The sequence below is a fragment of the Cervus canadensis genome, chromosome 6, assembly GCF_019320065.1.
Source record: "Cervus canadensis isolate Bull #8, Minnesota chromosome 6, ASM1932006v1, whole genome shotgun sequence".
Classification (NCBI taxonomy): Eukaryota; Metazoa; Chordata; class Mammalia; order Artiodactyla; family Cervidae; genus Cervus; species Cervus canadensis.
This window is the reverse complement of record NC_057391.1, coordinates 67,766,064-67,778,139: the sequence shown is the minus strand read 5'-3', so window position 1 is coordinate 67,778,139 and position 12,076 is coordinate 67,766,064. Positions and strand designations below refer to the sequence as shown.

Genomic DNA, 12,076 nt, shown 5'->3' with positions numbered 1-12,076 from the left:
CCCGCCTCAGGCGTATTTTTTTTTTTAACGCCACTTGGTAGGCCAGTAAATACCTCCACTTTTAGATTCTTGGTGGTAAATTCGCAAGTGTCAAATTGCACGGTTTCTGTAGGTTTTACCTAGCTGTTGGGGAAGGAATTTCAGAGTTTTGTTACACGTAGTACTCACGCCGAGAAAGGACATTCAGAGATACTGTTTATTGTAAAGAGCATGTCCTTTTGAGAAATCTAGGTGTCTGGGGACTCCAGAATATTCAGTGACTTATGGCACTACCATGAATAAACAATTGTGAAGTTTTAGTAATGCAACGACATTCCGTTTACTATGTATAATTGTATATATTTATTTTAATATATATAACGACATTCATTTTTTAAATACCTGCCCAGTACCGGGATGAAGGTGTCTCCCCCACCATCCACATTTTTCTGTAATAATACTGTGTCAAAGGTTTTTAGAAAATCTTTCCTTATTATTATTATTATTATTTTTAGCAAAGTGTCCAAGATGAATGACAGCCTATTTGTCAGTCTGGACAGACTTTTGCTAGAATTTGGTAGGTATAAAATGAAAATAAAGAAGTAGGTAACTATTTGTATTATCATTTGACATTTTAACAATGAAATGAAGTTACAAAAGAGTTATTTATTTTAGTTTTCCAGTATGAACAAGATATAAGTACTAAAGAAGATATAGTTCAGCGAATTAATAGTAAGTAGTTTTGCATGACAAAGATGTTTTAATTTTTAATGTTTTATAGAATATAAGATATTATGCAGTTGCTTTGTTTAGGGTAATTTATAGTTGGCATTAGAGCTCCCCCTTCTATCTAGTGACTAATAATCTATTTACCCCAGCTAGTTTTTCAGTAATACATGTCTGTATTCTGTATTCAGCATTTAATTATTTTGTGTTTAGGAATTTTAAGTAGAAATCACTCATAATTACATAAAATTGAAAATATTTTTTCCTCAATACAGGTTATTTCAAACATTTGAGTAAAAAAATTTAAATATTTTTAGAAATCATCAAAAGTTGGTGGCCAGAATTAATGGATGCCACATTTTCAGGAATGCTAATTATCAAAATTAATATTATAAGTAGGATGACAAAGCAAATTACATAAATACAGTGTTTTAAGATCCTACATAAAAACTATCAAAAGAAGCTACTATCATTAATTTCTTAATAGTTCTGAAAGGTTTAATAAATTTGTTTATCTATTTTCTGCAACAAAAGAGAATAGGGTATTAAGAATTTGATTTAATTTTTTAAAGAAATTACATTTTATTTTTATCTTGTGTTTACTCACTAGTGACAAAGAAATAAGTGAATTGAAGGTATATTAAATAATGACTTGGAATTGATTAATAGAAATTTCACATTTGTCAGAAACGAAACTCTTACATTAGTATCATGTGAATAAATGTTTACATGAACTCATAGCATCATAAGATACCATTGATCTTAGACATTTCTTAATCTAGCCCTCTTACATTAGAGATGGAACAGGGGACATCTCTATTCAATCTCAAATAGGACTTCTTAGCTTCTGGGTCTAGGACCAAGCCTGACTGGTCCTGTACTCTTTAGGGCCCTTCCTGTCTCAAGCTTCACTTCCTGTCCTTTCTTTGGTTCTCCTTTTTTAGGTCAGTTGCCATACCTTTTTTCCTGCTGTATTGTTTATTTTGAATTTATGATTTCTCCTTAAGAAAATAAATATTTCTGTTTTCTAGAATGCTTTGAAGATATTAAAGAATGCAAAGCTACTGTTTGTAAGATACATGAAACTATAAATACAACAGATGAGGAAATTGGTCATTACTGTAAACATAGTAAAGAGATCAAAGACAACTGTAGTAGGTGAGTATTTTAAAGAAACTTTCAATAATTGTCATTAGATTCTCTTATTAAGAGATATTGAGTTTATAGTTGAAAACACTGTTGCTGGAAAGTAGTATTTTGTATTAGGAAAATGATGAATCAAGTCTTCAATTTCCTTGTTATAAGACATTGTAAAACGGATAACAGAAGGTTCAAAAGAAAGAAGTAAATGTTGTAAGTGAAGTGAAAGTTGCTCAATCGTGTCTGACTCTTTGTGACTTCATGGACTATACAGTCCATGGAATTCTCCAGGCCAGAATACTGGAGTGGGTAGCCATTCCCTTCTCCAGAGGATCTTCCCAGCCCAGAGATTGAACCCAGGTCTCCTGCATTGCAGGCAGATTCTTTACCAGCTGAGCCACAAAGGAAGCCCAAGAATACTTGAGTGGGTAGCCTATCCCTTTTCCAGGGGATCTTTCTCACCCAGGAATTGAACCAGGGTCTCCTGCTTTGCAGGCGGATTCTTTACCAACTGAGCAATCAGGGAAGCCCTAAGATCTCTCTAATTCAAAGCAGTTAGTCTAAATACAGTATTTTATATAATCTAGGCTCAGTATAGAAAATTCCTGTTAGATAAATAGATCTAAAATAATTTTCATCTTTGAATTTTCAAGATCTTTTTGTCTAAGGGAACTAGCCTAAAATTAGTAGCTTTTCAAAATAAAACTATTTAGTATCTTAATTCTTTCAGTATAGTCTCATATCCTATTCTAATAGTTATATCTATTAATATTATTTAAGACAAACATTTTGAAGCAAAGTTTTTTTTTTTTTTTTTTACAAAGACTTGTTAATGGAACCTAATTATATGATCAGGTACTTACAAAAATAAAGTGTGTTAGCTTCCTGTAATATTTAATTTTATGTGGGCCACCGTCTTTGTATTAAGTATTATACAAGAATCATTTCATGGGGTCGCAGAGTCAGACATGACTGAGCGACTGAACTGAACTGAAGAATCATACCTGTTTTAAAATGTTTTATTATTTAAAAATTTCATAAGCTTTTTGGTTTCCCTTATTACTTTTTTTATAGTTGTTTTAAACAAGAGTGACACATGCCTAGTATAAAAATTCAGAGTACACAAATATATGGAGTAAAAAGTCTCTCTGTGTCTGTAGTCCCCACCCCCACCCTGTCCTCTTTCTTATAGGTAATCACTCTTAACAGTGAGTACCCTTTCAGACCTTTTAAAATATACATTCAACACCATTACTACATATGCTTATTTATATATCTACCTGTATTTCTGACTTCCCTTGTCTCAAAAATGCAATCATACCGTATTTATTTTTCAACTTGTTTTTAAAATTTAACAATATGTAATGTAAATGGTACAATACATGTGATGATTGTGTATAGATTTTATTCTTTTTCTTTTAACAGCTCCGTAGTATTTTATAGTATTGATGCATCCTAAGTTACTTAACCATTCTCCTATTAATACACATTTTGGCTATTTACAGTTATTTCCTATTATAGGCACTATATACAGGTCTCCTTCCATATTTCTAGAACTGCTGCTATAGAATGAACTCCTGGAAATGGCATTGCTAGATCAGAGTGTATGCATGTTTAAATATTTGATAAGTAATGCTAAACTTCTCTCCAAAAAAATTATACTAACTTATACTTTCACCAACAATATATGAGAGTTTCTATTCCTCACAACCTTGCTAACACTGAAATTATCAATGTTTAAATTTTTTTTTTTTGGCAGTATCATTAACAAAACACTATGTACTGTTCAACTTTTTCTTTGAGGTATACTGCAGTAGGTTTTACCAGTGGTTTCCCTCAATTAGCTGCAATGGGTTCTAGAAAATTATTGGCAGTTTCTCCTTAGAACCTACTGTATTCAAGATGTACTTCATACAAGATTATTCTCTGCTGAGTTCTGAGGACAGTTGATTTTAATGCACAAATACCTCTAGTTCATGATTTCAGCTTGTGGCTAAGCAATTTAAATGTGAAATATGAATTCATGAAAGTATTAGAAGAAAATATAGGTGACTACAATCTTTGAGAGAAGAAGATCTTTCTGTGTCATCAAAGGTAGAAATCGCATTGGAAACAATGGTTAAATATGATACATAGAAATTAAAAAGAAAAACACCTCAAATTGATACAAAAAGCAAAAAGATAAAGTAGAAAAATGTCAAAGAAGGGTTAATTTTCAAAATATAAAGTGCTTATAGAAATTAGTAATAAAGAGCCAAAGCCCCATTAGAAAAAATCAGTAAAGATGGTAAATAAGTAAATACCAAAATGGAGAAATGTATGTCTAATGAACATGTGAACAAATGCTCAATATTACTAATAATCAAGGATCCAAATTGAAACAATAATATTATATATTATACATTATTTTGCCTTTAAGTTTTACAGAAATTTAAAGAAGGTTAATACCCAGTATTGGCCAGGAAATAAGAAAATCACCTTGCTTCCACAATGTAGGAATATGTTGTTGTTGTTCAGTCACTCAGTCATGTCCGACTCTTTGCAACCCCATAGACTGCAGCGCGCCAGGCTTCCCTATCCTTCACCATCTCCTGGAACTTGCTTAAACTTATGTCCATTGAGTTAGTGATGCCGTCAACCGTCTTGTCCTTTGTTATCCCTTTCACCTCCTGTCTTCAGTCTTTCCCAGCATCCCAAGAGTCAGCTCTTCACATCAGGTGGCCAAAGTATTGGAGCTTCAGCCTCAGTTCTTCCAGTGAATACTCTGGATTGATTTGCTTTAGGATCGACTGGTTGATCTCCTTTCTGTCCAAGGGACTTTCAAGAGTCTTCTCCAACACCAGGGTTGAGGCATCAATTCTTCAATGCTCAGCCTTGTTTATGGTCCAGCCCTCATATCCATACATGTCTACTAGAAAAACCATAGCCTTGACTAGACAGACCTTTGTTGGCAAAGTAATGTCTCTGCTTTTTAATATGCTGTCTAGGTTGGTCATAGTTTTTCTTCCAAGGAGCAAGTGTCTTTTAATTTCATGGCTGCAGTCACCATCTGCAGTGATTTTGGAGCCCAAGAAAATAGTCTGTCACTGTTTTCATTGTTTCCCTATCTATTTGCCATGAAGTAATAGGACCAGATGCCGTGATCTTCATTTTTTGGATGTTGAGTTTTAAGCCAGCTTTTTCACCCTTCTCTTTCACTTTCATCAAGAGGCCCTTTAGTTCCTCTTTGCTTTCTGCCATAAGGTTGGTGTCATCTGCATATCTGAGGTTATTGATATTTCTTCCTGCAATCTTAATTCCAACTTGTGTTTCATCCAGCTCATCATTCCCAGTGAGGTACTCTGCATATAAGTTAAATAAACATGGTGATAATATGCAGCCTTGATGTACTGCATTCCCAATTTTAAACCAGTCCATTGTTCCATGTGCGGTTCTAACTGTTGCCTCTTGACTTGCATACAGGTTTTGCAGGAGGCAGGTAAGGTGATCTGGTATTCCCATCTCTTTAAGAATTTTTCACAGTTTGTTGTGATCTACACAGTCAAAGGCTTTTAGCATAGTCAATGAAGCAGAAGTAGATGTTTTTCTGGAACTCTCTTGCTTTTTCAATAATCCAACGGACGTTGGCAATTTGACCTCTGGTTCCTCTGCCTTTTCTAAATCCAGCTTGAACATCAGGAAGTTCCCGGTTCATGTACTGTTGAAGCCTTGCTTGAAGAATTTTGAGCATTATTTTGCTGGTGTGTGAGATGAGTGCAATTGTGTAGTAGTTTGAGCATTCTTTGTCATTGCCTTTCTTTGGGATTGGAATGAAAACTGACATTTTCCAGTCCTGCACTGTTGAGTTTTCCAAATTTTCTAGCATATTGAGTGTAGCATTAATCACAGCATCATCTTTAAGAATCATCTTTGAGGAATTCAACTGGAATTTCCAACACCTCCACTAGCTTTGTAGGGATGCTTCCTAAGGTCCACTTGACTTCACATTCCAGGATGTCTAGCTCTAGGTTAGTGATCACACCATTGTGGTTATCTGGGTCATTAAGATCTTTTTTGTATAATTCTTCTGTGTATTCTTGCCACTTCTTAATATCTTCTGCTTCTGTTAGGTCCATACCATTTTTGTCCTTTATTGTGTCCATCTTTGCATGAAGTATTCCCTTGATATCTCTAGTTTTTTTGAAGATATCTCTAATCTTTCCCATTCTATTGTTTTCCTCTATTTCTTTGCATTGATCTCTTAGGAAAGCTTTCTTATCTCTCCTTGCTATTCTTTGGAACTCTGCATTCAGATGGATATATCTTTTCCTTTCTCCTTTGCCTTTCTCTTCTCTTCTTTTCTCAGCTATTTGTAGGGCCTCCTCAGACAACCATTTTGCCTTTTTGCATTTCTTTTTCTTGGAGATGGTCTTGATCACTGCCCCCTGTACAATGTTATGAACCTCCATCTATAGTTTTTCAGGCATTCTGTCTATCAAATCTAATCCCTTGAATCTATTTTTCACTTCCACTGTATAATTGTAAGGGATTTGATTTAGGTCATACCTGAATTGTGCCTAGTGGTTTTTCCCACTTTCTTCAATTTAAGTCTCAATTTGGCACTAAGGAGTTCATGATCTGAGCCATAGTCAACTCCTGGTCTTGTTTTTGCTGACTGTATAGAGCTTGTCCATCTTTGGCTGCAAAGAATATAATCAATCTGATTTCAGTATCGATCATCTGGTGATGTCCATGTGTAGTCGTCTCTTGTGTTGTTGGAAGAGGGTGTTTGCTATGACCGGTGCATTCTCTTGGCAAAACTCTGTTAGCCTTTGCTCTGCTTCATTTTGTACACTAAGGCCAAACTTGCCTGTTACTTCTTGACTTCCTGCTTTTGCATTCCAGTCCCCTATGATGAAAAGGACATCTTTTTTTGGTGTTAGTTCTAGAAGTTCTTGTAGGTCATCATAGAACGGTTCAACTTTAGCTTCTTCAGCATTAGTGATTGGGGCATAGACTTGGATTACTGTGTTATTCAATGGTTTGCCTTGAAAACGAATGGAGATCATTCTGTCATTTTTGAGATTGCACCCAAGTACTGCATTTCAGGCTCTCTTGTTAACTATGAGGACTACTCCATTTCTCCTAAGGGATTCTTGCCCACAGTAGTAGATGTAATGGTCATCTGAATTAAATTTACCCATTCCAGTGCATTTTAGTTCACTGATTCCTAAAATGTTGATGTTCATTCTTGCCATCTCTTGCTTGACCACTTCCAATTTAACTTGATTCATGGTCCTAACATTCCAGGTTCCTATGCAGCACTGTTTTTTACAGCTTCAGACTTTATCTTTACCACCAGACACATCCACAACTGGGCATTGTTTCCACTTTGGCTCAGTCTCTTCATTCCTTTTGGAGCTATTTCTTCCCTCTTCTCCAGTAGCATATTGGGCACCTACCCACCTGGGAAGTTCATCTTTCAGTGTCATATCATTTTGCCTTTTCCTACTGTCATGGGGTTGTCAAGGTAAGAATGCTGAAGTGGTTTGCCATTTCCTTCTCCAGTGGACTGAACTCTCCACCATGACCAGTCTGTCTTGGGTGGCCCTACATGGCATGGCTCATAGTTTCATTGAGTTAGACACAGCTGTGATCCATGTGATCAGTTTGATTAGTTTTCTGTGATTGTGGTTTTCATTCTATCTGCCCTCTGGTGGATAAGGATAAAAGGCTTGTGGAAGCTCCCTGATTAGAGTTACTGGCTCTGGGGCAAACAGGTCTTGCTCTGATGGGCAAGGCCATGCTCAGTAGATTTTTAATCCAATTTTCTGCTGATGGATGGGGCTATGTTCCCTCCCTGTAGTTTGGCCTGAGGCCACACTATGGTAGGGCCATATGTAGGCCCTATACACTGTAGGAATGTATAAAATGTATTAAAAAAAATACAATGTAGGAATATACACTGGTGTATACCTTTTGGATGACATATCTGCATACTTTAAAGACTTGAAAAATAAGCATGACTTTTGATTAAATGGTACCATTTCTGATAATTTTTTGTAAGGAAATAGGTATTTTCTCAAAGATATAATGTACAACTACATATTTATATCAACCTTTTTATGATAGGAAAACATTGGAAGCAACTCAATGTTCAATATTAGGTAATAGTTTAAATGAATTTTGGTACATCCATATGAATGAACAGTAAACAGTCTATTAATTTATGCTATATGTCAATATTTATTGACATGAAATGTGTTAACAGTATATTACAAATTGAACAAAGCGTTGAAACAGCATTCATAGAATGAACTCAGTGTAGTAATTGTGTATTTATGTATGTGTAATTAGAACAAGTCTAGACATATGTACATCAAAATGCTTATAATGAGTATGTTTTCAGTGAACATACAGTTCTAACAGAATTTTTAAAATATTCAGAATGTATGTATATATAACCTTTGATCTTATAATTCGATTTTGGAAAATATTGTCTAAGGAAATGATTGAAAACTCAGGCAAACATTTAAGTACAAGTTCTTAAGAGAAACTTAGACTAACTAAAGTGGCTAACAATATTGGAATGAGTAATATGTTGTATTTATTAAAACCTTTACAGTGAATTCTTAGTGACAAAGAAAATGTATATAGTTTAAAAGTAAGTGATAAAGGTGAATATGTTGTATATGTGAATATGATCTCAAATATGTTAAACTATATGTGTCTGCTTGTGAATGCTAATCGCTTCACTCATGTCTGACTCTAGGCGACCCTATGGACTGTAGTTCGCCAGACTCCTCTGTCCATGGGGATTCTTTAGGCAAGAATACTAGAGGGGGTTGCCATGCCCTTCTCCATGGTATCTTTCCAACCCAGGGATCAAACCCACATCTCTTATGTCTCCTGCATAGGCAGGTGGGTTCTTTACCACTAGCACCACCTGGGAAGCCCTGTTTCTAGTAAAATCTGGAAGTAAATTATTGAAATATTAGTGGTTATTATTCAGTGTTGAGAATATGGATGATAATTATTTTCTTATGTATACATTTGTGCTTCCAAGGTGGGTATGAGTACTTTTTGAATCTGAAAAATAGAAAAGATTAGAAAAGATCTGGAGGAAATATTTGAACAATACTTAGAATGTAAGCTGCAGTGACATATGCTTAATTTTAGATTTTTTACATAGGCAACATCTTTCCAGTCATGTAATAAAAACAAATGTGTAAGCAGAATATTCATTTTATCCTTACTGTCTGATTTTATAATTCATTTTGGTCTAGTTTCTTTCAAATTCAGAAGGGTATAAGTTTCTAAATTTCAAAGGAGAAAAAAGCCTCCCTTTATCCCTTATGCTAGCCCTGCTTATTTAACTTATATGCAGAGTACATCATGCAAAATGCTGGGTTGGATGAATCACATGCTGGAATCAAGATTTCCAGGAGAAATAGCAACAACCTCAGATATGCAGATGATACCACTCTAATGGCAGAAAGTGAAGAGGAACTAAAAAGTCTCTTGATGAGGGTGAAAGAGGAGAGTGAAAAAGCTGGCTTAAAACTCAGCATTCAAAAAACTAAGATCATGGTACCTGATCCCATCTCTTCATGGCAAATACAAGGGGTAAAAGTGGAAGCAGTGACAGATTTTCTTTTCTTGGGCTCCAAAGTCACTGCAGACAGTGACAGGTGCTGCCATGAAATTAAAAGACACTTGCTCATTGAAAGCTATGACAAACATAAACAGTATATTAAAAAACAGAGACATCACTTTGTCTACAAAAATCTGTAGAGTCCGTTTTTCAGTAGTCATGTACGGATGTGAGAGTTGGTCCATAAAGAAGACTGAGCACCAAAGAATTGATGCTTTGAAATTGTGCTGGAGAAGACTCTTGAAAGCTATGTGGATTGCAAGAAGATCAAACCCATCAATCCCAGAGGAAATTGACCCTGAATATTCATCGGAGGGACTGATGCTGGAGCTGAAGCTCCAATACTTTGACCACCTGATGTGAAGAGCCAACTCATTGGAAAAGACTCTGATGCTGGGAAAGATTGAAGGCAAAAGGAGAAGGGAGTGGCATAGGATGAGGTGGTTAGATAGCATCACTGACTCAGTGGGCATGAATTTGAGCAAACTCTGGGAGATAGTAAAATAAGGGGAGCCTGGAATGCTGCAGTTCATGGGGTCACAAAGAGTTGGTTATGACTTAGCGACTGAACAGCAACAACTCTATAAATATTTACTCCAGTAGAATTTCTTAACTAAGATCTTATAAGTATGATGAGAAAGATAGCCTGATGCAAACGCTCAACACAATATAGAGTGTTGCAGAGTATATTACAGAGATGTCATAGCAATACACAGTCCAGGCATGTCACATTTGTTCCTTCCCTAGTCATGGTTCCCAAACAAACTTTATGTAAAAATTAGTGGATGTTGATATTCAAACATGTATACAATTGGATGTATGGTCATAGTGGTGATGATGGGAGATGGGAATGTTTTTCTTGATGTAAGCTTATTTTCTCCAAGAAAGGAAAGATTGTTTAAGTGGTTACATTCATTTTTATTATTTCTTCAATTTATTATTCTGAGATGCTAATTACAGTATTTTTTTTCCATAGCTGGAAGCCAACATGTGATGTATTTCATAAACATGAAGACTACATGCAGGAGCAATTTAATATTTATCAAGAAACTATTGAAAAAGACAAGTACAGTATAAATATTAATTTAAGCTTATCAATTCTATAAGTTAGTTTTAATAAGACATTATTTGTAAAAATATTAATTGAAAAATGTACACAAAATTTTTTAAAAGTAAATCCAGTGTTTTGGACTCTTTGGTCATCATTGTTGGCCTACCTATTTGTTATAAAGCTCTTTCCAACCTTGGATATATTTAAACATGTCCTTAACATAGTAGCTATCAGTAGCAATAAAAAGCAGAGTGCTTCAATTAATGTTTTTTATGACTGAGTTGCTATAGTCAAACACCTTAGGGAGTAGTTCGTTATAAAGTTAGCTTATGAGAAAATTGGAATATTGGCTTTTAAAGGGTATTTTTATATAAAATTTGTGTTTTTCAGTTGTTTACTGGGATATTATATTCTGATGGGGAAATATTAATATTTGTGTGGGTTTATTGTGTATTAAATCACTTGGTTTGGGGGATTAAATGTAGTTAGTGAATATAATGAAACAAAGTGAGGACCTTGGAACACATTATATAATAATTTCACTTAATTTAAAAAATTGAAATGTTTTTATTTTTGACATAATTGGATAAGAACAGTATAAACTTAATTTTTAATTTTTATTTTTTTCTTACTATTTTCCCCCCAGATTTATTGAGGTATAATTGATGTATGACTTAGTGGTTTTCCTTATTTTCTTCAATTTAAGTCTGAATTTTTCAGTAAGGAGCTCAAGATCTGAGCCACAGTCAACTCCAGGTCTTGTTTTTGCTGACTGTATAGAGTTTCTCCATCTTCGACTGCAAAGAATAGAATCAATTTTGGCATTGACCATTTGGTGATATCCATGTGTAGAATTGTCTGTTGTGTTGTAGGAAGACAGTGTTTGCTATGACTAGTGTGTTCTCTTGACAAAACTCTGTTAGCCTTTGCCCTACTTCATTTTGTATTCCCAGGGCCAAACTTGCCTGTTACTGCAAGTATCTCTTAACTTCCTACTTTTACATTCCAATCCTCTGTGATGAAAAGGACATCTATTTTGGTGTTAGTTCTAGAAGGTGTTGTATGTCTTTACAGAACCGGTCAACTTCAGCTTCTTCAGCCTTACTGGTTGGGGCGTAGACTTGGATTACTGTGATGTTGAATGGTTTGCCATGAAAATGAATGGAGATCATTCTGTTGTTTTTGAGATTGCACCCAAGTACTGCGTTTTGGTACCCAAGTACTGGCCCAAGTACTGCCCCAACCACTAAGGCTGAAGAACCTGAAGTTGACTGGTTCTGTGAAGACGTACAACACCTTCCAGTTTGGCCAAGAGAATGCACTGGTCATAGAAAACACCCTCTCCCAACAACACAAGAGAAGATTCTACACATGGACATCACCAGATGGTCAGTACTGAAATCAGATTGATTATATTCTTTGAAGCCAAAGATGGACAAGCTCTATACAGTCAGCAAAAACAAGAACGGGAGCTGACTGTGGCTAAGATCATGAACTCCTTATTGGCAAATTCAGACTTAAATTGAAGAAAGTAGGGAAAATCATTA

The 12,076-nt window shown here is 35.2% G+C and overlaps 1 protein-coding gene across 1 annotated transcript in view; it reads left to right on the top strand.

Annotated features, from left to right (window-relative positions):
• Positions 1–507: 507 nt before the first annotated feature.
• C6H14orf39 (chromosome 6 C14orf39 homolog) overlaps positions 508–12,076 on the top strand; it is a 49,979-nt gene continuing 38,410 nt past the window's right edge. Inside the window, exons 1-4 of the mRNA XM_043472954.1 lie at positions 508–556; positions 655–711; positions 1,737–1,863; positions 10,455–10,544. Of these exons, the coding sequence (XP_043328889.1) occupies positions 508–556; positions 655–711; positions 1,737–1,863; positions 10,455–10,544 (323 nt within the window). The remainder of the gene's footprint in view (positions 557–654; positions 712–1,736; positions 1,864–10,454; positions 10,545–12,076) is intronic.